We start from the raw sequence: 25,892 nt of genomic DNA on the forward strand, positions 1-25,892 counted from the left end.
GCACATTCTTGGATTTATATCTTCCTTCTGTTTTAGTATAAATCTACACAACGGTATGTCTCCAGACTTACAACACCAGAAACCTGGTTTCGAGACCCGTGGCGGGCAGAGCATCGATAACTCAATGTGTTGTTTCGTTCTTAACTGAAACAAACTGCACGATGGAACTTCTGCGTTTTGGCCACTACACCGAATTGAGCCTGAAATTTTAGCATTGTGAGTTCGTAAACTTACCATTAACCTTTACGGTTTTGTTTTTTGTTTGTTTTTTTGTAACTGGCGCTTATAAATTCAAAATACCAGCTTTAAATAATTTCATCAAGAAGAAAAATAAACTCAGCTCGCTCATTTTTTAATTAAATAAACTTTAAATATGGGTGTTAGAAATAAATATCGGTAATTGCATTAATATTTTCAAAATAATATACATTTCCATCAGAGGGCTGACGTTATTTTAGTAGGAGGATTTTGTCTCGTATGAGATGAGGTAAAAGTATTATAGTTGCGCTATTAAGAAACTGTGTTGACTAATTTTTGTTGATTTTCTTCGAAAATGTTTTCTGCAATCACCAAATGTTGTGTTATTGGTAGAAAATCAAGTCTACAATTTTATAAAATGAAAATAGCAAGAGCAGTTACAAAATATCCCACATATAGTACTACTAGTGCCATATTATTAAAAAGGAACTTGAAGACGCTAACAAATAACGAGCATAATAAAAGTGAAGACATCAAGTTTGAGTATCTTACAGGTAAACAAGAAGGTGTTGCAGTAATTGCTATGAATCGTCCACAGGCCAAAAATGCAATTAGCTTGAATCTTGTTTCCATGTTTGAAGAAGCTCTACATGCAGTGAAGTTTGATAAATCATTACGTGTTTTAATAATCCGCAGTTTAATTCCTGGAGTATTTTGTGCGGGGGCTGATTTGAAAGAACGAGCAAAAATGTCAGAATCTGAAGTTGGTCCATTTGTGGCAAGGCTTCGAGGAATGTCAATAGAAATTCATGACTTACCAGTACCAACTATCGCAGTTCTAGATGGTGCTGCTATGGGTGGTGGGCTTGAATTGGCTTTAGCATGTGACTTACGAGTGGCAGCTTCATCAGCTAAGATGGGACTCGTTGAAACTAAACTTGCAATCATACCAGGAGCTGGTGGAACCCAGAGATTACCACGTGTTGTGGGTCCATCTGTTGCAAAAGAACTCATTTTCACTGGAAGAATAATTGATGGAAATCAGGCTCACAGTATTGGCTTGGTAAATCATGTGGTGGAACAGAATCAAACTGGTGATGCAGCATATCATAAAGCATTAGAATTGGCTGAAGAAATAGTACCTCAAGGACCAGTAGCTCTTCGGATGGCCAAACTTGCTATCAACAAAGGCACAGAAGTTGATTTAAATAGTGGTTTGGCTTATGAACAAGCATTTTATGCTCAAGTGATTCCTACAAAAGATAGGATTGAAGGATTACAAGCATTCAAAGAAAAGAGACCACCCTGCTATAAGGGAGAGTAACTTGTGTAAATATTATATAAATATGTAAATTGCAGTTCTTGCCCTTGAATAATAATTTAGATTTGACAAATATTTTTATCAATTTTTTGTGTGTTTTTTAAGATTATCAAGTAAAATAATTGCCAAATTCTCTTATTGCAATATTGATATAGGATCATTTTATTAGTAAAGGCTTTGCTTATCATTTAATTTATGAATATTAATTTCTTGAAATTTGGGAGATGTCACATATAGGTAAAAAATATTTCATTGAATTTAGCAAGCTCATAATAGGCTGCTTTTTTTGTTTGTTTACATATGGTAACAAATTTGGCTATGTAATACATTTGTTCCTAACTATTTTTTAAAGAATATAATCTTACCATGAAGTTTCTGATTTAGTTTTGTGAAAAATTAGGAAATAAGCTATTGTTTATACAATAATAGGCATTTAGTCCTATGGAATTTTGATTTTTTTGAAGTATTTACTTCCAAAGTTTTAGCTTTTAATTACTATGTTGAATAATTTCGATAAATATCTCATCTTCAGTAAGTACTAATTTGAAAAGAAATATCTGAGAAAGCTTCTCTCTATTTTTTGGAATTTTTCACATATTTTAATAGTGTTAGAAACAAATTTCTCTCTATATATAAAAAAAAAAGACAAGAACTAAACTCATTCTGAAGTGAATTATTTTCTTGGGTGGAATTATGAACTTGTAAATAGAGCTGGGCAATTAATGGAATTTTTAAAGTGATTAATCATTAGGTTCATCTGTTGGTTACATTCAACTAATAGGTTATTCTCGCATAATGTTTGGTCAGTTGGAATAACTGAAAATTGTAATTATTAGAAACTAATTTTGATTAGTTGGTTATTTTTATGAATTATGACACTAAATTAACACTAAGTTGAACAACCTTGAATTAATCAAAGATAGTAATTAATCATAACAATATTTTGATAGTTAGAAGAACAAAAAACAGAAATAATTGAAAATAGCAGTTTTTCTTAGTTGGTTATTTTAGATGACACTGATCTGTGTGATTGATGCTTTTAGGTAATACAGTTAGTTTCCTAGTTCCATTGAAATATAATTCATAATATTTTATTTGAATTTTAGTGGTTAAAACTACAGTAATCCAGAGAAAATAAGTCTTTTAGTCTCTATTCATAACATAAATATTTTAGTAATAATTTTGGTCCATCAGAATTATTTTTCAAAAAAAATCAATGTCTTCTTTAAGAACAGAATCAAAACTGATCAATAAACTCCAACTGTGGCTTTTATCAACATTTTTTATAATTTCATTATAACCTCCATATTCTCAACTGTGAGACTTTTGTAAGTAGGCTCTGTATAACTGTTCTTTTTAAGCCACTTCTAAACATTCAATCATGATGCTTTTATAAGTTACCTAACTCAAATTTATTTTGCTTAGTACACAACATTAATATTTTCCACACTAAAAGTAAGGCCTTTCCAATCTTTTACACCCAGAGTTCATCACTCTAACTTATCAATTTTGAAACCAATTTTTCACATATTAATCTTCTCCACAAAACCAAGTTTTTCTGCATTTACGAATCATTTCTATTCAGCCTTATGCAACATTTAGTATTACCAGTATATTTACTAAAATTTACAAGATCCTAAGGCAGATTCACTTAGGGGACCCTACATTTACCCAAATAGAATGAAGTCTAGTTATTATATATCTTTATTTTTCACCTTCATGCCAGTTTTTAATCCACCATTTGTATTTTCTTAAATTCTGTAATAATAAATTAAACTGTTATGATGAATGTTAAATTCTTTCAGTAGTTCTAGGTACAAAACATTAATAGGTCAACCCTCATTCAGGTAAACCAGAACCTCAAAAAAAACACTGCAACAAAGAAAATCATTTTTAGAGGCATTTTGAAAAATTTCAATCACATTTAATCTGTAAGGTGCATTTTCAAGTTGTTTATGATAACAGATTACTATAGTTAAACAACAACAAATTGGTGAGAAAGAAAACCATTTTTTGAGACATTTTGAAAAATTTCAATCACATTTAATCTGTAAGGTGCATTTTCAAGTTGTTTATGATAACAGATTACTATAGTTAAACAAGAACAAATTGGTGAGAAAGAAAACCATTTTTTGAGGCATTTTGAAAAATTTCAATCGCATTTAATCTGTAAGGTGCATTTTCAAGTTTATGATAACAGATTACTATAGCTTAACAACAACAAACTGATGAGAAAGAAAACCATTTTTTGAGGCATTTTGAAAACTTTCAATCACATTTAATCTATAAGATGCATTTTCAAGTTGCTTATGATAAAGATTACTATAGCTTAACAACAACAAAAGTTATACTAATTAACCTATAACTTTTGAATTCATCTGTTTACATTACCCTCTTTTGATTCATTATCAGTAATATCTGTATGTAAACAAACTTCTGTAAAATTCAGTTAAAACCCCCACCAACTTGATACTTGGCCTTTGAGTATCTAAGAAAAGCTGTTTATTTCTTTGAAGATATCAAAGTTTACTTGCCTCATTATTGACATCTTCACTAAAAAAAGAAATGTGAACAAAATATTTGTTTTAACAATTGAGTTATTCTTTTTCAACAGTTAAGTTTCTATCTTAATCTCTTTAAAGTACAATATTTTCATTGGATGTCTTTTTTTGTTAAAATTAGCACAAAACGTCCTTTGAATGTGAGTTAATACAACTAGCTATTGTCATTTGAAAATTTGTTTCAGTCTCTATTATAGCTTTCTAAATTTGCTAATGTTTATTTTATGATTTCTTATATCATACCAGTGATATTCATACTTTTGAAAATTAAAACTTTTTGCTCATCTTTATAGGATGCAAGCTTTGGTTGAAGAATGAGAATTTGAGGAATACAGTATTTCTCACAACACTTAATAAATCTTGCAATATCCTCTTTATTATGGCTACCTTCATTATTAGTAAATGCTTTCTCATACTTTCTTCAACCAAAGTTATTGATGTGTCAGGTGTCTTAAGAAAATTCACTGCCAAAACTAATCTGTGGTTGGGTATGTTGTAGTTGCAAGAATTATATATAAAATCACAAGGGAGAAAATTATATTTGTACAGCTTGGTTCAGAAATAAAATAATCAAATTTTTCTTTGTCTTTTTATGTTTAAGAAAGAAACCCCATTCTGAATAACTGGCTTTACTATTTAAAAATAGAAAAGTAGTTTATTTTTTACTTTTGTTTTATTATGCCATTCCATCAGATACCTTATGTCTAAAAACATGGTTCATGTTCTGTTGACATAAACAAATTAAAAGATTATGCAATTTTGGACAATGGGCATATTTGTGAGATTGACACTCAAATTTCACTATTTAACTAAAGTAGCCTTGGGGTTGAAAATTTAAAATTGGGGACAAATAACCTTCATATAACGGAGAGAAAGCATGTGACACAAAGAAGAATGACCCAGAGCAAAAACAAACTAACCCACATTTGAGAACCAACTTGTTCTCGAGTCTATCTATACATGTGCCGAAAAAGCCTATATGTGAAAAAAATTGGATTTTGTTGATAAACAAGAACATTCTACCTGTCCAAACTTAAAAAGGAAAGAAACACTGCTTAGCATGCTTGTGTACTACTAAGTGGTTTAATATGTTATTTACTTTAGCAATTTATTAAGTAAAACCTTTAATATTTATCATTTACATTGTTGAATATTTTGATGTCACTGCTATTGTAGATTGAAAGATTTGTTAGATAAGCATAATTTAAAAATTATGTAGTTTTCAAAGGTTATTCTGTTTGAAAGCTTAAATTGTAGTATTTCTATTATTTGATTAAGTTAACCATTCAAACAAACCACCCACAAATAGTTCACCAAATACCTTAAAATTTTAAAACTTCTGACAAAAGCCATCCTTAGGAATCATTTTTATTCAGCCTTTTATTGATTGTATCAGAAATTATAAAATGTTCTACTATTCCATTCAGCACATACCTTATTTCTGTAGGCCTGAATTAAACCAATAAGGTTAAAATTTATTTAAAATGCATACTTTATTGTGTATACATGTGTGTATAACAAGACATAGTTTAAGTCATTCAACAAGAGGGTTAACTTCAAACAATTATACATGTTGCTTGGTCACAATAGTATAGAAATTAAACAGATAATATAGTCTGTACAAAATGATCATAAGGTTCAATATCAGAGCACATCATTTGTTTACTCAGGTTTTTTTCTTTACCTTCTCTTTAGATAACATAGTTGTCTTAACTTTTGATAGACTTCAGTTCCCAGCTGTAATGTACAGGAGATGAACTTTTCTGCTTCAACTAGCATTCAGAGTACTAGCTGCTTGTGCCTTGGCAGTTTTTGTTCTGATTCATCACTGAAAACTTAACTGTCATTCTCATTGTCTGCTAGGTTAGGAAGAGCATTCTTTATCACTACTTAACAGAACTTTACTTTGGGTAGTTTGAGTGGTACAGTAGCCTGATTGACTATTAAGGTATACTAATGAGTTGAATTGAAAATGCTGAATTTATATGTCCCACAGGGCACCATGAGACATTTGTATGGCACTGCTATATAATTAAACATATTTAAGAATGATTATTTATCCATCCATTATGCTGTTGGCTCATCAGTAACATGCAGTTTCACATTCAACTTGTGTGCATTCTTACAGAAGTCCATAATTGTCAAAATACAAGGTGAGGGCCAAACAATTAGGAACCTAATGATACCTACTATGGAACAGAGCCAAATTCATCCAGCATTTTCAGTCTGTCATTTTATTATTTTTATATCAAATGGCTATTTTTTTTCCAGTGGTTAGTGAACATACTTGTGTGCACTGACAATGGTTGTTTGTAATCATTCTGTGTATTTATGTAGACATTATTCATGCAAACTATGCATTACACTGAAAGGCAAGGTAGAATTTCCTCTGAACTTTGGAAAGTTTGTTGGACTGATTGCTGATTAATTGCCATCTAAACCATAATCACATGCGGAAGGTAACAATCCTTGTCTGTCTAATCCAAGCATGCAAACTTGTAAAGCATGTATTTGCTGTTTGTAATGCTCTGTTTTAGCTAATTGCTATGTTTGCATTGCAATTCATGGCACATCTCAGCAAACAACTGTTAAAATGGTGCCAATGTGTTAGGAGCATTAATGACCATGTTTGACTCTCTCAGTGAAATGATTAGCACAATTAATACATATTGATTACATTTCTAAGCTTCCAGAAAGGTTTAGAAATGTCTGAAGCAGTTTATTAGAGCAGAGGGCTTCAAGCTCTCTTTCACTCAGTTTTCCTAATTTACATGTACAGTATTGGTGCTTTTTTCTCATTATTTCATAAATATCATCCATAAATTTATCAGCAAAGATAAGCCACAATGTTGAATTTGCTTCCTGATCTTGTACAACGTATAGTTAAGAGAATTTCTTCTTTTTAGCCACAGAAACTACTAGCTGCATTACAGGTGAATCTCAGAAATACAGTATGGTACAGCACACCATTTTGCACTTTCATATAATGATATATATATATGTCAGAGATTGTGTTGATCATTATACTTATATTATGCTTGTTCCAATTCATTTTGCTGTATTGTTAGAGGTGGACAAACTACCTAGGTTTTCTAGTTGTTTCTTAACTATTTTAGAGATTCTCACCGTATATCCATTCTACTGAATGGTAAGAAGGCATATTATGATACTGCTGTTGTCCTTGGTAATGTTCAGTTGCTGAATTGTATTATTGTAATGTTTTTAATGATATATCTCATGTGCTTAAGGTTCATAGGTCACCATAGCAAAACATTATCTACTATAATGGTAAAGTTTATTTTGTATCTGATATTCAAGTACACAAATGTCCAGTAGAAAAACCAAAAATTTCTGGAAAGTGCAGGTTCGAGGCTTTTAAGTGGAAGGTAAATTAACTCACAGAGTAAAAGAAAACTGGCAAACACAACTGTTGTTTCAAGCAACAACAATGTTTAAATAGGTTACCTTCCAAGAAGTATGTTCAGAAAAGCATACATGTTAATTTGAGACTTAAAAAACAAAGGTAGTGGCATATCACTTGTCTAGAAGGATTAGGGTGTGTTTACAATCTGCAGGTATCCAGTTAACACAGATGCAATTAACTACATGCAGGTGCTTAAAGAAATTTATAAAAATATTACCTGAATAAACCAGAACAATCATATTTTCTTTGCTAATTATGGAAGGATGAAGTTCATGATTTTTGAAGTCGACACACATATATAAAGATTACAACTGATAGAATGTTGTTTTTTATGAAGTAATGAAACTGATAATTAGCAACACCTTACTGATGTATACTGTTATGCACTTCGTGCCATCTAATACTTGTGATTGTATTACTTCAGTGACTTTATCATTCACATCTATAACTAAGGTTATGTGAAAATTCTGTTATTAGAAGACAAACTTCAGTACATTAACTAGAGTGCATTTTAGTGACTGGAAAGTTTGTGTGTTTATTTAATGTTGTTAGTTGTGCTACTAAAGACAAGAAGTTGGCTATGAAGCATCAAGAGTGTACAGTGGCTGTTGCTGCTGTGATTTTAGTAGGCTCAATAAACCTTTGTCCCTGCATATTGTATTTTCTAAGAACTCCATTTGTGTATGCATAAGCCCAGTTTCAGCTTGGCTTGCTTCATGCACTAGAATAGATGTCTAAGATTCTTAACAACAGTTTGAAATGTATTGATAAGGACAAAAATAACTTCCATACATCTTAAACATCATTCCATTTGCACAACATTTACTTGTAGTCTCAACAGCCACTCAAAAGTAGACAAATGGCATAACACAAATCTCATGTAAAACCCATTGTGAGTGACAGAAGTTTCAAGAAACCACATCCCATGAGTTGAACTAATAAGACATTTAATACTTCCAGAAGTTTGGGCAGAGGAGTGGAAACACGTTTATCTGAAATCATATCCATTCCTTCCTTTCCTTTTACATCAACAAATGGTTGGAAACAAAAAATCTCAGGCAATTAGATATCTATGTTTCTATCAACTTCCACACTGTAAATTAGTGGATTAAGAAGGCTGATATGGCATTTATTTCATGAGGTATGTATCTCAAAATTTGGTGTGATGCTGAGTCAAGTTTGCTTTACTCTGATAGCAACCTGGTCCAGTAAATATTGTGGTATATTCAGTCAACAGCTTTGTGAGCTCTTCACACTGGCTTTTATAGACATTAACGTCACAGTTCTCCCATTAGCAATCTTGGATATATTGACACTCGCACACTTGCGCGATTTCAAGAATTAATTGCAAATGTTCACACATAACGTATACCTGATACGTATTTTTTCATGCTGAATTGTTTCATAACTGGGAATGTAATCCAAATTCTAAATAGTATTAAAAGGGCGTGTAGTGATGATAATCGCGTTTTTAGTTATTTTTATCTTACTCTTGTATTTGTAACGCTTCTTAACAATTCTAGCAGCAGCATGTGCACTGTAAGAACACATATTTACTTGAGGGGGAGAAGCAGATTTGGGAACAGGTATCCAAATTTTATTAACTCATATTCACTATTATAACATGCAATTGCATATTAATCAACAAATAATACTACAGTGCATTAGTATGAAACATTCATTCGAATGCAGTTTCCCTCGGATTTTCCTTTTGTATTATTATTAAGGCCAGGTGGGTTAAGGCGTTCGACTCGTGATCTGAGGGTCGCGGGTTTGAATCCCTGTCGCGCTAAACATGCTGATCCTTTCAGCTGTGAGGGCGTTATATTGTGACGGTCAATCCCACTATTCGTTGGTAAAAGAGTAGCCCAAGAGTTGGCGGTGGGTGGTGATGACTAGCTACCTTCCCTCTCGTCTTACACTGCTAAATTAGGGACGGCTAGCGCAGATAGCCCTCGAGTGGCTTTGCGCGAAATTCAACAAACAAAACTAAACATTATTATTAAGATATTAGAAAACCTTTATGTCTGAGCTATTAATTATTATCAAGTTTGTTTTAGTTTAATTTAATTTTTTGACTCTTATTTGTCACAAATGTTTTTAATACATAAGTTGGGAGGGGGGGAGCACAGGATTTAAATTGTGTGGAAAAGGTTTCCTAAGGTTTTCCTGTTGGCCCTAGTTCTCAACATGCTGAAGCAAAATGTGTCAGTCTTTAATTTGTTATTTTTAATCCATCTAATTTATCAATTAAAAATTAGAGGCGGCTATGTACAGTTAGCCATTTTAAACAAAACATTTTAGTCAGACTGATAAGACCCGGCATAATCAGATGGATAAGGCACTCGACTCGTAATCCGAGGGTCGCGGTTTAGAATCCCGTCACATCAAACATGCTCGCCCTTTAAACCGTGGGGGCGTTACAATGTGATGGTTAATCCAACTATTCATTAATAAAAAGTAGCCCAGGAGTTCGCGGTGGAGGTGATGACTAACTGCCTTCCCTCTAGTCTTACACTATCAAATTAGGGACGGCTAGCGCAAATAGTCCTCGAGTAGCTTTGCCCGAAATTAAAAAACATGCACGTGTTTGCTTTCATCGTAACTTGCTTTTTAAACGTATGGCACCTACCATTTTATGTTATGTCTTCAGTAATTATATATAAGCTGTGCGGGTTTATGTTTCCCTATTATCCTTTTCCTCATTCAAAGAACACGTGTATCTCGAATTTGTAGTTAGTTATTTTTTAAAATTTCCCAATCTAGCCCCATCACTAACGATGAATATTGGCTCATGGTCTTATTTGTTTTTCTGAAATATAAAATATAATTATCTCAACATGTACCAAAATTTAACATAAAAAACAGTGTGATGATCACCATTCTCTGCTAAAGTTAAGTCATAAAGTTGGGGCTGGCATGGCCTAGCGTGTTAAGGCGTGCGCTTCGTAATCTGAGGGTCGCGGGTTCGCGCCCGAGTCGCGCCAAACATGCTCGCCCTCCCAGCCGTGGGGGCGTTATAATGTGACGGTCAATCCCACTATGCGTTGTTAAAAATAGTAGCCCAAGAGTTGGCGGTGGGTGGTGATGACTAGCTGCTTTCCCTCTAGTCTTACATTGCTAAATTAGGGACGGCTAGCACAGATAGCCCTCGAGTAGCTTTGTGCGAAATTCCAAAAACCAAACGTCATAAAGTTTATATCAGTAATAACATATTTTGATTAAACTTGATATAAATAAAACAAAAAGTCAAATATACAAACAAGCAATATAAAATATATCAAAAGTCGCAACAAAAATCAGTTTTCAGTAATTGTTTTATACTATTGCAACACAGGACTTCGGATTTATAATTTTGACCTTTGTATTAATCATGGGGAATCTTTGTACTCACTTGAAAGATATCGCATCCTAAAAAGTTGAAGAATATCGCTCTCTGCTGGTTATTTACAATTATATATTGAATTTTTGTGTATTAACATTTAGTTGTGAGTTGTAAATCTCTAAAATGACATCGTGATTTTAGTTTTATTATAGTCATTTAAATTTGTAATGCTTTTTGATGATAATAAATTAAAATATCGCTCTTTTGACACTTTTACTTCAAAGGAAGTGCTCGACTGTAGGCATAGAACCCCAGATAAAAGCTTACCGATTTAATGACGTAAGTGTTGTCTGCTAGGTGAGGCAGCGTATTAGGCTTAGGATAGAATTATCAGATTTTTAACACATTATATCAGTCGTTCGTACTTAAAATAGTTTGTTACTACCGAAACTACTAATAGTAATACTACGTATCAGCAATACAACTTGAAGTCACTTAAAACTGAACAGTAATGCAGAAAAAGTAATCAGTATTTGTAAGAAACTTGTGCTGAAACTATCTGCTGTTGAGTACTAGTTAGTACTGTAAAAATATCTAAGTAAATATTTTTAGTGTTAAAATGTTATGCACCACTACTTCATGTTGCTTGGAGTAATATTGAATAATACTTTTGTATAAGTTACAGACCACAATCAGTAGTGTCTGCTCTACTAGTACAGTTTATAGTACAGTGTACCTGTTATGTTTCAATTACAAGTTACAATATTACTCTCAGTATTAGTTCATACACTATGGTTAATAACAGTAATACAACTCTACTGATGGTAAGGATAAGTATTTTTTGCAATTATGAAGTAACGTTGTAACTCTTAAAATGGGGTCTTAGTATTGATTTTTACAATGAAATTATGGTCTTAGATTTGGAGTCAACATTCCTATGCATATATTGTCAAAATCATGTGAGCTTAACCATTTACAACAGAACACTGTTTCAAAGGCTTATATGTTGTTTTTACTGAAACCAAGAACTTTTTCTTCATCCAAATACTAATAAAAGTCCCCTATTTAATTTACTTTTGTAACTTATGGTAACCTAAATGCAATGTTGTTAGTCAAAATAACTATATAATTCAAGTCTGTTTCTAAAATTTCAACATGATAGATATAGCCAGCCAAACCCAAGATTTTAATTTCTTGGCTATGCCTCCATCAATTTTAATGAAACTAAAGAATAGTAGACATTTTAGCACAGATCCTGAGGCATGTTACTTATAAAGTTTAGTGAGACTAAAATTCATTATGAACAATTAATTGCTCTCCACTCAAAGATAATATTCTACCACCTATCTTTTATGTGTCACTTTATCAGAACCTTTCTAAAAAACCATGTCAACTAAATCCACTCCTTTGATTTCATCTGGATAAGAAATATTTCAGAATTAAAAAGGAAGTTAATATTAATAAGATAGTGAAACAAAACCTTTTGCATGTTTTAAAATGATCCTTTAAAGTATCTTTTATCAAACTCATTAAAACATTTCTCATCACCAAAATAACTTACTGACAAGACATTCCATAGATGGTATTTATTTTCTTTAAAAACTGGAGTAATATAAATCATCTTCTTGTCTTAGCCATTTGTTCAGTGACCCACTGTCTTCATTGAAACAAATGCTTTTGGCTTTTATTAACCAATCACAAATTTGTTCTTGTATCCTTGAAACAAAATGTTGGTATTAAATTCATTGCTTTCACTGCTAATTAGACAATTATTAACTTGTGCATTCAAGAAAGCATTATATATTATATAATAATGTTTCAATGTCTGTTTAGTAGATCTTTTCAAAACTCTTTTATTGGTATATATTAACTCTGCATCACAGTTTTGTACTAATAATACTTCAGTCATACAAGTTAAAGAGATTAAGCAAATCAAAATAACATTCTGTCATTTCAACCAGTTGACATCAAACCTAAACATTCTAGTACTTACAGCAGGTTATAGAGCTTTCTCAACACATGGAGAAATATAACTAGCAAGAACAAATTATTTTAGTAATTCATTCTGTAAAAAGCTTGTGTTTGTCAGATATACCTGCAACAAAATACCAAGTACAGATACAGGTGTCTTGTAATAGTATTACTGTTTGTAACAATGGGACTAAATGTTTTTCTACGTTATAATGTAATAATACAATGTACTAATACCATAAAGTTTTATTTGAGTACCTTTGTGTCCAGTAGATATATATATACAAGTTCCACAGATAATGGGATTTGTGAAAAGGAAACATTTTTTAAAAAGTAAATCAATCTTAGACTAGTGAAATAAAAGCGACTGGACATAGTTGTTGAAGTGAAACAACAAATAAAAAGAATCTTCACTGTACGCATGAACACTTACGATTATAAGTTCAGTACAATGATATTTTTTTCTGGCCAGTTTCCTTGGTAATGTTTGTACCAGAACTTTATGATGGTAGGTTTTTCTATGACCAAGTGAAACACCTAGTGTTGTATTATACAACCCTGAATTTGTTCATAGCTTATACTCATTTTGCACTGAAGATGAGGTAATTTATCTGCTGGTACTGATTAGTGCATACTGAGAAATCACATCAGTGAAGCAATTAAACTAGCTAAGTATAAGAACACTTAGAATAAAATTTTGAAACACTTATATTAGTATGTATCTGAATAAAAGATACATTAATGAACTAATATGCTGGAAGCTTCTAACAACCTCTCAACTATTGTATTCAGTATTTTCCTATATAATCAGTTCGGCATTTTGTGAAGGGAATTAATAAAAGTATTGTTCAAAACATGGCGTAGCTTATATAATGACCCATCTTTTATTTGACAATATTTGAGCAGTAAGTTGTCTGACTTGTTAAATCTATATTTATAAAGATGTCATTTAATGAAAACTTCAGTTTCATAATTTTTTATCATGTTGTTATAAATTTGATAATTTGTTCTTTATAAAATATAAAATAAATAGATTGAGATTTTGTTGTCTGCACAAAGTCAGTTGTAAGGTTCATTTGAATAATGTTTTCTTCATTTTAGGTGAATGAAAGCTGAATAGACTGATGATGAAGGAAGAGTATCACAGAAATTATTAGACTGCTTTAAACAAAATTTCCAATTGTGTGGGTAAGATACAAATAGAAACATTTTATTTATTTTCTTAGGAAATGGAAATCTTACTACAAATACTTCTATAGGATTATCCTTCACTTTGCTCTGAACATCTTTTGTGGTGATATGATTTTCCTCATTTTGACCGTCTTTAACTGACTGGTGATAGGTGTTTGGTGGCAAAATATGTAGCAGTAGTGGATTGTACACTCTTTACAATGAAGAATGCTGCCCCTGTTCATAAGTCAGGTGGCTATCATGACAATTGTGTACCTAAAGAGCTGTGGTCATTTTCAGGCTCAAGAAGGCCATATGTGACCAAGCAGGCTCCTGTGGTGAGTAGCTTCTTCTTGTGGTTTGACTCAAGTTTGTTTTTTTTAATTTGTTCTTTGTGCTTGTATTTCTGCATCTTAGAAATTTTAAACTGTTTCAATTTTTATTTTCTGTCATTTTTTTCTTTTGCATGCTTCTCTGAAGAGCTGTAACAACTCTGTCTACAAACACCTTATTTTTACAGCCAGATTAAAAGTCTGCATAAACATAACATACCCTATGTTTGTGTCTGTATATATGTATGAGCCTGTTATATACTTTGATATTTTTACATAGGGTATAAGAATGCTTACAAGCACTATCATCCCTTTGGACTCAACATATAAATTTGCAAAAACTTTATAATTTTTTTGTACCCTTCTGCAAAAAAAACAAACTTTCGTTAATATATTGATATGCAAACAAAATTTTGATAGACATATTTTTGTGCTTGTTTCATACATCAGTGTGTGATATATTAAACTTTTAAGATGATAAAGTTATGAAAATTATCCAGCTCAGATGTAAGTTTATATTTAACCTTTCACATAATATATATATATCTTCAAATATAAATAAGACTATCAGTTGTAGAAGATACAAATTAGAATAATGTGACAAAATTTGAAGGTCAGCTGAATGTAATAACTATTTTGGCCATATGTATACACATTATTGTCAAAGAAGCAAATAAAACTACATTCTCAATTGCTGGTCAAACCATACCATTTTTTGCATAATAATAAAGTATATAAAAAAACAAATGAAAAAGAATGATATACAATAAAATAATTATCTGTATTATTTCTAAGTGCCTTCTTTGAAAATTTGTTGAATTTATATTAATTTTTATTTTATCAGTTGTTTCAAATTTATCACAGACATGTACGAAAGATCATTCTGATTCAGTGAATTAGTGTATGACTGTTGGAATATGATTGTGTGTTTGAATAAAAGCAGCATTGAAAACACTTGAACCCCTCCTTAATTAGGTTTTCTCACATTTTTAGTTTTGCTTGGAGTTTTGTCTGAGATTTTGTTTATCACTTCTAAATTTAAACAGTTGCATAAATTCATTTTGTGTGTGTTTGTGGTGTAAACCATATTAAACTCTTAATTCAGGTGTGTTAATTTTATGTTACATAAATTGTTGACCTCTAGCCTATGAATTATTAAAGAAAAATATAAATATGCTATTATGTTTCTGCGTAAGGAAAAGTAACATATAATATTTCATTTGTCACTATAAGAATTCCTGTTACCACTTCAGTAACACTTTGTGGAATAAGGTTTTAAGCTAACTTTTATTTCATTTTCAGAAAAAGTTACAAGAACATTTTCTTTTACAATGTAGTTCTTACATGTTTGCACACTCAAAAAGACAATTTCCTAATTATTTTGTCAAGTTCATCTTTCCTATGACTATTTTGTGTTTACCATTTATTGTTAATTGTAATATTTTTCTAGTTGTAAGATGGTATATCTATTATCTTCAGTCTAACAGTTTGACTTTTAATTGCTGGTTTATAACTCATTAATTTAACAGAGTTTAGTTGCAACACTAGTTTTATTCCACTCTTTTTTTTTTCCTTTTAAAATTATTAATGTTTTCAGATTATTTATTTCTGTCAGTCAGCATGAACCGCTATATCCTGTTTGATATCATAAAATGTAATTTCTTTTCCTTCACGTATTACAGTTTTCAACATTTTGTTCTTTGTTTTCTTTTATCCCATTTGACCTCATCTCAGATGTAAGTGAAACACAGAATTATCTCCTTAACAGCTCTTTGTTTCTAAGAATAGAACACACTGGGTAGAACAACTGTTTACTGTTTTTTTATTAAGAGCTACCACCATTTAATATTTTGAAAACAGTGACAATAAAAAATATCATTCCCCACCTCAGTCTTCGGATTTGTGAGATTAATGATGATATTGTTCCATTTATTTTATGGAGACTATTTATTCCTTTAGTGTGACTTGCATGTTTTGAGTGACAAAATTATTTTGACAGTCAGTGAATAAAGACTGATTTTTACTTCTTTCTTGTCACTTTCCCAAATCTATGGTTGGTAGTCTTTTCTCAAGAAGTTCCCTGGATGAGCCAGGTTCTTGTACTATTTTTGTATTGGTAGTTTTCAAATCAGCTCTTGCCAAATCTTTTCTTACTTCTAAAGCCTGTTTGAATGACAAAATTTCATGCACCTTACTTTAGTGAGTGTAATTGCTGATGCATTTTTTCTCATGATTTGTACTTCAAATATGGATATGAGATAGACAGACAGTTGGGAAAATGCTTTTATATATACATATATATCTATTTAGAGATCAGTTTCTCTTATTAAAATCTTATTCTACTTCTCAAGTTGACTACATCTTGTTTTTCAGTGCTTTTACAATTGCTTAGAATCAGTTGTTAAAGACTATTTTGTCATGAAACATTAATGCTCTCAATAAGTGCTGGTCTCATCTCTTGTTATATGCCTCTTTACCTCTTCATCTACTATCTTATGTTTGATATTATCCCTTTCAGTTAATATTGATGACACTATTTTGTCTGCCATCTACCTACTTGCAATCAGAGACAAATTTAGACTGCTTTCTTGGCATAAAAGACTATTTATTTAAAGTCATTTAATTGTGTTCTATTCCTATCTGTATTAATAACCTTGTTTTTCTTTCCAGATACTTCCAGGCACAGTCAGGGCAAATTATTCGGCTCCCTGACTGTGAAAGTGGATTTTCTCAGGGTACTCCCGTTTCCACCCACAACTAAATCTCAGGCATTGGATCTTTAGATCCCAGCCAAAGCAACATTCTTGCCCAGCTCTGAATCATGCTGTTTGAGTTAATGTTTTGTTTTGTCTGCCATCCGGCTTTTTAGACTGTGGGCTCTGGCCTGGCTTACCTGGGTTGCCTTTGTCTTGCTCTCCTTTCTCACCCATCACTTTCATTCTGCTCCAATTCATCACCTTAAAACAAGTTAAATCAAAATACAGGAAAACTCCCACGTAAATGTAAACAACCTTCCATGAGCAGGGACAAAGAGGAACTACAACATTTCTGAACACCCCTGTTGGGGAGAGAATTCATCCGACTTCTCTCTCTCTCTCTTTCTAAACTAAACCCCTGCTAAGTTTGTTTTGTCATTGAATAGAGGTGAAGCTGAATTTTTGTTCTAAATGTAGGATACATTCATTAATTAACAGTCATTATTTTTCCTGAATATCTCCAGTGTCACTTATATTTTGACTAGGTAGATGTTACATATTCCCTTGCTCCTAACTTAGATAAGTTAGGGATTCAAAGAACTTTAACTCATTCAATGTAGCTGGTTCATGTATGACCTCTCCTCTAAATGTTTTTGTTTTGTGTTTTACTGCATCAATTCATCAGAGTTGATTCTATCTAGAATATTCATAAAATAATCAGGATTTTTCCCAACTTTGGTGGAACTTTCTGCTGTAGCAGTGACATGTTTTTGTACAGGTATCTTTGACATTTTGAGGGAAAATGACACTAAAAGGCAGAAATAATTGACTTAGTGTATGTCAAATATAGTCCTAATTGGAAAATGATAATCAGTGAGAAGATAAAATCACCTGGTAATACCCATCATGAACTTTAAGGTTAAACTTTTGTCAACAAATAATGGGATTTACTTCTGTTGACCATGACATTATAATGTTCTGGTGATTGAACCATCAAAAAATGTTTGATAGCAACGGGTATTGAATTTGCAATCATTAATTCACAAAGAATGCCTACATCTATGTGTGTCAATGTGTAATGGAATGTTGATGGATAATATTTTCACAAAAATTTATGTCCCAACACCTTGCACATGAATTTTAAAAAGTAAGAATCCATATGTGTATCAGCTGCAATAAGTAGGTTGATGCTGCTACTAAAATCCCCTGCAGTATATTAGTTTCAGTGTTCTTAATCAGACAGTGTATGTGTATGTCATACTTTTCTTCAATACCTGAAAAGGATACCAGCCTCTATTCTAGGAATATGCAGATTAATATTTAGCTTAATAATCTGTAACACGATCACCAACCCAGAAGCTTTGGAATCAATTTGAATAATTTGCTTTTTATAACAAAAAATTTTAGATTTTGAACATTCCATGACCAAATTTTGAAAGTTAATTTGCTTGTTGAAATCATTTTCATGATAGCATCAATAATTTTGGTTTTATTTATCAACATACAAATTCCAGAAAAACTATTCTTCACTTTCTAAAAATAATTGTATATGTTTGTTTTTACTCGAACAAATATCTTTACCTTGTAAGCATAATTTTTTCCTTAAAACTTAAGAATGAATTGATGTTTTTTTTATCTTTCAGAAACTTAAACACATATTTGCTAAAAGTGAGAAAGATAAAAAACATTACTATAAAGGTATTATATCCATTCAAAATAACTCTTCTTAATGACAGTACTGAACAAATTAACATTATTAATGTTTTCTTATGCAATTCTTACATCTGTAGTTTGTCAAATCATCAACCACAGAACATTTTCAGAAAAATTAACGTTGACCCGATATTCTTCTAAAACATAATTAGGTAATACCAGTCCAGTTATACATCAGTTTTCACATCAGAACATTTCAAACCTTTTTCCTTTTTGTGACTCTCCCTTCAATTTTCTCATCTTACCATTTCTTTTAGTTACACGAGTACAGTACAATATTTCAAATTTAGATATTTGGGACACTCTCTCAACCCATTTTCTTTGTATCAGGCTCTCCCTTTTAAGCAGTGCCATTTTGAGCATATACAGTGATTAACCTAGGCAGTTACTTTTTATGGAGAGAAATGTTACTACTTTTGGGAAGATTGAGTAGTAAGATCAAAAGCTGAAGGAAGAAGTGAGAAAACTGGGTAACAGGAGTAACAAAGGAAATATATTCGAGTAAGTATGCAGATCAGTAAAGTTCATTTACCTTATCATCTAGATGTAATTATTTGATTACATTTGTTCATAATTCTCGATATATTTCTAAAAAAGTTTGTTGCACATACAGTTGCTTTCTATAATTTCAAAACACTTATTTTCTTTCACACTACAGTTAATACTAGTCTTTGCCCATCTAAACATTGGTCTGGTTTTTTCTCTCTTGCATCAATCTTTTATATCCAACTTAATTGCCCTTGGAAATATTTGTCTTATGACACACTACACCTGTGTCAGTGTGCCTTCTATTCTGGTACTGTATATGAGCACCTTATTCAGATAACATTATCAATGTTTTCTCAACAAAACATTCAATAACAGGTTTCTCTGTGTTACAATCATTAGGAGATACTTTGAACATTCTTTGTGTTACTTGTCCTTTTCATAAGAAAATTGTTGTTTTTTCTGTTTGACAAGCCTATTTACAACACATATTTCCAGATTCTCATTTCTGGCATGGTAACAAATCAGGTCTCTTATATCTAGTGTTGCTCAACAATTGAGGAGGAAAAGTCACTCATTTGACACTGTCAGTGAGCTTATTGCAGTTTGATGGAGACATATATTTGGTTTTGTGGTGTCTTATAGGCTGCAATTGAGGGTGCTTCTAGACATTCTAGAGAAAATTTAGATTCACTGTTCCTGCTTCTCCTTTTATTCTGTTGGCTTCTCAGGAAGCCATTTTGAGATAAATTGCCTCAAGCTCTTTTTTCCTTCAGTTGGTCCATGGAGAGTGGGATATTTTAGGTCTTTTTCCAGTTGCTTTTGAGCACCTTACTCGATGACTAAAATGTCTGGGAGTGAATACTTAGTTTCTCTCCATCCACTGACATTGTCGTTTATGCAGGGATGGTTCCTGCTCAGTTACATATAGGGACAGTTATGCCTTATCTGGTACAGTTGTCAGAATTACATGATTTAGCCTACCAACTGCTAGGTAGAAGCATATTCTAACTTTCAAAGAATACATCAACTCCAAGAAATTAGGGGTTCTGGACTAGACTTTAAAGTTAACCTGATTAGATTGATGTATTCTGGTAGAATAGGGTACTGTACAGACTTACAACCCTAAAAGTAAACAAGGTGTTTTACTATTAAACTTTGTTGGAAGACTCTCAGGATCACCAAGCCTATTGATGACAAGCTGGACCCATTGTTAGTACATGTGTTGGCTCAATTTAGCTTCTACATTTCTCCCTGTTGTTGTTGGCATTTTGCCTTTCATCGGCTCCATCGTGGGGAAAGGTTCCACCTCATTCAAGGGTTCCAACCTTGACATCAGCCCCTTGGTTCATTGGTACCCAGAATAGATTATATCCATATCCAACAGTTCTGCTGCTCAGTCAGAATGCTCAGTGGTTTTCAGGGTTTGTATGGGCTGGAATCTGAGAATTTCTGGACCTGTGATAAGTTTTGACCATGGATCCATGAGCAGCATAGGTCCTTGAGTTAAGATTAGTCATTCAGTTTATATCTTCATCACCATTATCCACTCAACCTGTAAGGTTTCTACCTCCCACAGATCTTCAGATTTTGGAAATTAGTTCTATAGATATCAGAGATTGGTTGTTCTGGCAGTAGAGAGAGAGAGAGAGGTGTGCCAGTTTTTACAAGGTTTTATTCCCATTGGTTTGTTGGGCCCAAAAAGGCAAGAGGTTTGTGTGCATTCATCAGTTTTTTCTCATCTGTATTAATTTCTAGATTCTTCAAAACTCACAAGGGACTCATTCTTCACCCAGAGTTGGCTTTTTTTTTAGCTATGTTTGTGGATGTTAAAGCTCAGTTTAGTTGGCTCCTACATGCACATTGTCGTAATGGTGGTGTCCTGACAATATCAGTATTTTTTTTTTTCCAAAGAGTCAGGTACTGCAGTTCAGGGTTTTAACTTTTGGACTAGGATTGGCATCATATGGGTTTTGTCAAATCTTATGAGCATTTTCTTGTCACCTCCATTCCCTAATGCTGTGCACATGCCATTTCATGGATGGCTAATTACTGCTGGTACCATCTCATCAGTTGTTTGAACGTCACATCCAGATTCTACTTCCAGAAACAACCAGAGAAAGTTTTATTCTCAGAGCTGAGACATCTATAGTTGCTTCAACTCAGTATGTCATCAGTCCAGGTATTTTATTCATCATATGTCTCAGTCAGTTCAGCTGAATTCCATACAACTCCAAGCTATGCAACTGTATGCCTGGTTCTTATTAACTTCCCATTCTCCCACTGCATGAATAGTACTTTTTTTTTTGGGGGGGGGGGTGGAAATGTGGGCATTACTTGAATCATTCATGCTTTAGGAATGAATGCACAAGAGATCCTTTCAATGGTCTTTATGTGACCAAGAGATCATAAACATTGATTCACTGGATTCCCTAGTTTCTCTATTCAGGATCACTCATTGATCACAAAGGGTTGTTAGATTAGAACCACACTAAGATGTGGGTTCCTCTGCTGCCTTCTCATTCAGAGATTCATCTCTTCATGAATGCCTTGCTTGAAGGATGAGATGCATACCACAGCAGCCAGGAATTCCAGGGTCTATACTTAAATGACAAGGCTTTTCTACACAATGTTTTAAACCCTCTTGCTTTTCAAATGACAATGGCTTTAGTTTGGACTTGTTAAGGAGAATATGATCAGCTTTACTTCAGAAATTTCATTGTGAGGTTTTACATTTCCCATCAAGGGGACACCTGAACCAGGGTTTTTTGTTTTTGAACCTTAGATCTCCTTTCTCAAGACCACTTCTATCATGTAACACTACTAGTTTGCCATGTTTCAAAGGTAATGATTGTTTTAGCAGATTAATTGTCTCAATCCAAACAGATTCTCCTAACAAAATAGTTGCTGCACCACATTACAAGATTTTCTCTTGGATTGGCTCTCATTTTGAAATATTGATGATTGATAGGTTAGTCAATTTTTGGAACAACCAACTACTGGCAATTTGACCTTCAATACTTCACCCTTGGGGATTGGCAGTTAATGCATTCCATCAAGATAAGGTAGGTTTTCCCTCCAATTTGTATGTTATCTAAGGTAGTAAATATAATTTATTGCAAGCCATGGTTGCATCCTTTTGATAGCACTGGATTCACAACTGTACACTGGTTTTTGCTTCTGCAGTACTGTCAGAAGTATGTCTCTCTTCCATTTCTTCTTTGGTCATTTCTGTGGAGATAGCCATGGTGTGACATGGTACACCTGGGTATCAAGAAGCTCAAGCCTCAGGCATGGAGGTTATGTAACCCTCTGCACAGTGTTGGGGCTTAATTTCTCAGATTGTCATGTATCTGTCTCAGTCTTTGCTTAGTCCTGTGATGAAGTTTTATCAATGAAAATTACACTATTGGCAATGGTGTATTAAGAACCCATTTTGATCAGAAATGCAAGTCATAGCTCATTTTTTGACCTGGCTCTTTGGTTTCAGTTTTACACCTTCCACAGCTGCCTGTATAAGCAGTGTTATCAACTGTTGTTCAGTTCTAGAGACAAAAATTATTTGAGCACCCAGTACTCTCTGGCTTACTGAAGCTGCTTCAAGTCCATGATTTCAAACAGCCATTCCAGGTACCTAACTGATACATTAAGGTTACATTACATGCTCTTTTGAAATACAGATTGTGACCTTATTCTCATTCTCAATGTATCACCTTTCTTTGAAGGTTTGTTTTTTGTTGCAGCTGACCTGCAGATGTCACTAGTCAAAGTGGTTTGCACTGATTGTCCACAGGATGCTTTATCATTCTACCTATACCCTAAGACCAGTCCTTTGTCTTAAAGGCATTTTGATCCAGGGAAAGAATAAATTCTTTTCAATGATTCATCTGATTACTATTTTTCACTTTTATAACTAATAGGATTTCAGTTATTTGTTATGTTCATTGAGGATCATGAAGGTTTTTAGCCTATTTTAATACTTTTAGAGAAGCTAGACAATAACTATTTATTCATTGGGAGAATTCGGTTTCCCAGAATTTATCCCCAAGCACATTGATGAGGTAGATAAAAAAATGGTCATTGTTACTTATTCTGTGCTCTCTTTGATGGCAAGGAGTATTTTGAAAATTGCATCTCATCAGATTCATGTCCTTAGTGGCTCAATTCAGATGCCTGCTGGAGGACATTGTGCAGGGTTGTATGTGGACCTTCTACAATACTCTTATCTCACATTATTTGCATGATCTGGTAGTATCTTCATCTGAGATTTTTTGACTAACACCCTCTAGCTATCTTAACCTTTTCTATACATTATACAAAGAGGTGAGTATTTTCATTGTTACACTTGTCTTTATTTTACCTTTCAGGGTCCCTCACTTTGTTTTCACAGAATTCCACTCTTTCCCAAGCAGGTGTACTAGAAACCATTAATTTAATATACTTTATCTAGGTTGCAACAGGCTTTGTTGAAAAGAGGTGTTCCTTAAGCCCACAAAGAGGCTGATCAGGTGGTATTATTGTACTATGCTGAACTACCTTTCATGGACCATAGTTAATAAAGTATTATGAAATCCTACCAATTGGATTGAAAAAAATTGGAATTGGTTTGCTTTTAAAAATCTATGGAACTTGATTCATCTATTGCACTGTTCATCAAGGCTCTCCAGTTTGTATTACCTCCCAGATTCATTCTATTAGTGGAGTTAGGAAATCCTTACCACACTCAATTTCCAGTTACTGGGTTCATGAACAGAGGCTTTACCTCCAGAGTGTTTGAGTGAATTTCCTCCATTATTAGAGAAGAGGGTAAAGTTGGGAACCCTTCTAACTGGATCCCTGAATGTTGTTTTTTTTCCAGATGTTAAGAAAAGAGGCACCATCCTACATAGGAACCTACTTGTAATACTGTTTGAAATTTGATGCTTAGCTGTCTGGTTTGATCAATATCAGTTTTGTTTATTGTTCATGGAAGGAGGCCCACTATCTCCTCCGAATTACCAATTCTCGGTCCTTGGTTGAGCATACTGTTCCGCATCCTACTCCATTATACTGGGGGCTGGTGTAAGGTTCCTTGCTCAGTTTGGTTGGGGAATAAGGATGAGTTTCATAATTTTAGACAAGATGAGTTCTGTTTTCTGAGGTCAAGTAAGGCATACAAAATTACATCATTCAGAACCTGGGGTGTTGCATTTCAGACTTCTTGAAGAGAAGGTTTGTCTGCTTTAGTGTTGCTTACTTTTTCATTATGATTCCGATGACTTGGAACATATCACTCTATAGCTACAGTTTGGTATTCATTCATAAGGATTTATATATCATTCAACTGCCCTAGTCACCAATATGGGATATAAAGACTATGGTTCTATAATTCCAACCTCGAGCAGTAGTGGTTGGGGCCTGGCCAGTAGCAATGATAAATTCCACTCACAATATGAACTAAGTTCCAGGTGAAGAGTATATCTTCTTTTTGACTCACCCATGATGTGTGCAGTAATTTTCCTCATGGATAATGACCTAACTGACTCCTGTGATTCAATGTGGGATTGAATCTGTAGTGTGAAATTGGGTAAGTATGTTTTGGAAGTTAATATTTTTGTAAATTAAAAATATATTTCCTGTAATATTTACTTTCTTATGCACTCTCCCTCCATTCTAACCCACTGAGAATCTCTGTTACAGACTGTGAATGGTGTCAGTTTTGAAAAAGTGATAGTATTGTCTGAATGAGGTGCTTATATATAATACCAGGATAGAGGGCACATTGATGTAGATGGAGAGTGTCATAAGGCAAATATCACCAAGGGCAATTAAGTGGGGTATAAAAGACTGCAACAAACAAGAAAAAATCAGACCAATGTTCAGATGGCCAAAGGAAGATATCATGGCAGTTGAGTAATAGCTGTAGAGTGAGGGAGGAAAGTATTTTTTTGGAATTATAAAAACCAACTGTATATACAACAAAGATTTTTAGAAAGATATCTTGGCTTATGAACAACTGTAATCAGATGATTACATCTAGATGATAATGTAACTCTACTTTATTGACTTGCATACTTACACAAAAACCTTTCTCCTGTAACACAGTTTTCTTACTACATAATCTTCCCAAAAGAAGCAAAATTTCTCTCCATGAAAAGTAATTGCCTAGGTTTATCATTGCATATGCTATAAAAGAGGTCATCTACCAGAATGGTACTGCTTAAAATGTTTTTGTTTTTTTTAATTTTCAATTGATCCAGAATTTTTAAATCATATTAGAAAGTTTGATTATTGGTCAATGATACATAATCTGAAGTCACTAATCTTAACATATGACCATTTTTATGATTGCATCTTTGTTCAGTATCTTAAACCTAACCCAAAACACTATAAAATTTCAGATGTAGGTAGAAGGAATATTTGTTCACCATACTGCTACCTATCATGGGTCAAAAGCCACATCATGTTTGTTAACTTGCATTTAAAATTTTATTGAACTACTATTTTATAAACTTATGTAAATGACTTTGGTATTAAACTGTAGGTTATAATTCAATGTTTAGTATTATACATTATTCAATTTCTTAATTTAAAAGTGTTGAAAAAAACATAAATTTAGGTGTGTCATGTGATATGTTGAATGCAGCATGGGTTAAAATTAGATGTTTATGATGTCAAAATACTAGGTCTATAATTTTGTAAAAACTAGGAACTCA

At 32.9% G+C, this 25,892-nt stretch overlaps 2 protein-coding genes across 8 annotated transcripts in view; both read left to right on the top strand.

The window, feature by feature from the left end:
* The first annotated feature begins 452 nt into the window (after nt 1-452).
* LOC143252305 (methylglutaconyl-CoA hydratase, mitochondrial) lies at nt 453-4,659 on the top strand. Its single transcript, XM_076504230.1, has one exon. The coding sequence runs from the start codon at nt 554-556 to the stop codon at nt 1,520-1,522; it is 969 nt and encodes a 322-aa protein (XP_076360345.1). The 5' UTR covers nt 453-553; the 3' UTR covers nt 1,523-4,659.
* A 2,348-nt stretch (nt 4,660-7,007) lies between these two features.
* The window catches only part of LOC143252304 (uncharacterized), a 57,543-nt gene continuing 38,658 nt past the window's right edge, over nt 7,008-25,892 (top strand). For 3 of the 7 annotated variants that reach the window (XM_076504222.1, XM_076504229.1, XM_076504228.1), the window contains exons 1-3: nt 11,193-11,653; nt 13,902-13,988; nt 14,143-14,308. In XM_076504222.1, the coding sequence (XP_076360337.1) occupies nt 14,192-14,308 (117 nt within the window). In that variant the 5' untranslated portion in view covers nt 11,193-11,653; nt 13,902-13,988; nt 14,143-14,191. The other 4 variants (XM_076504226.1, XM_076504224.1, XM_076504223.1 and 1 more) reach the window with 4 other exon arrangements.

The sequence above is a fragment of the Tachypleus tridentatus genome, chromosome 6 (assembly GCF_004210375.1).
Source record: "Tachypleus tridentatus isolate NWPU-2018 chromosome 6, ASM421037v1, whole genome shotgun sequence".
Taxonomy (NCBI): domain Eukaryota; kingdom Metazoa; phylum Arthropoda; class Merostomata; order Xiphosura; family Limulidae; genus Tachypleus; species Tachypleus tridentatus.

Excerpts from the sequence above, each read along its gene's own strand:
- LOC143252305 (XM_076504230.1), top strand. The coding sequence starts at position 554 with ATGTTTTCTGCAATCACCAAATGTTGTGTTATTGGTAGAAAATCAAGT.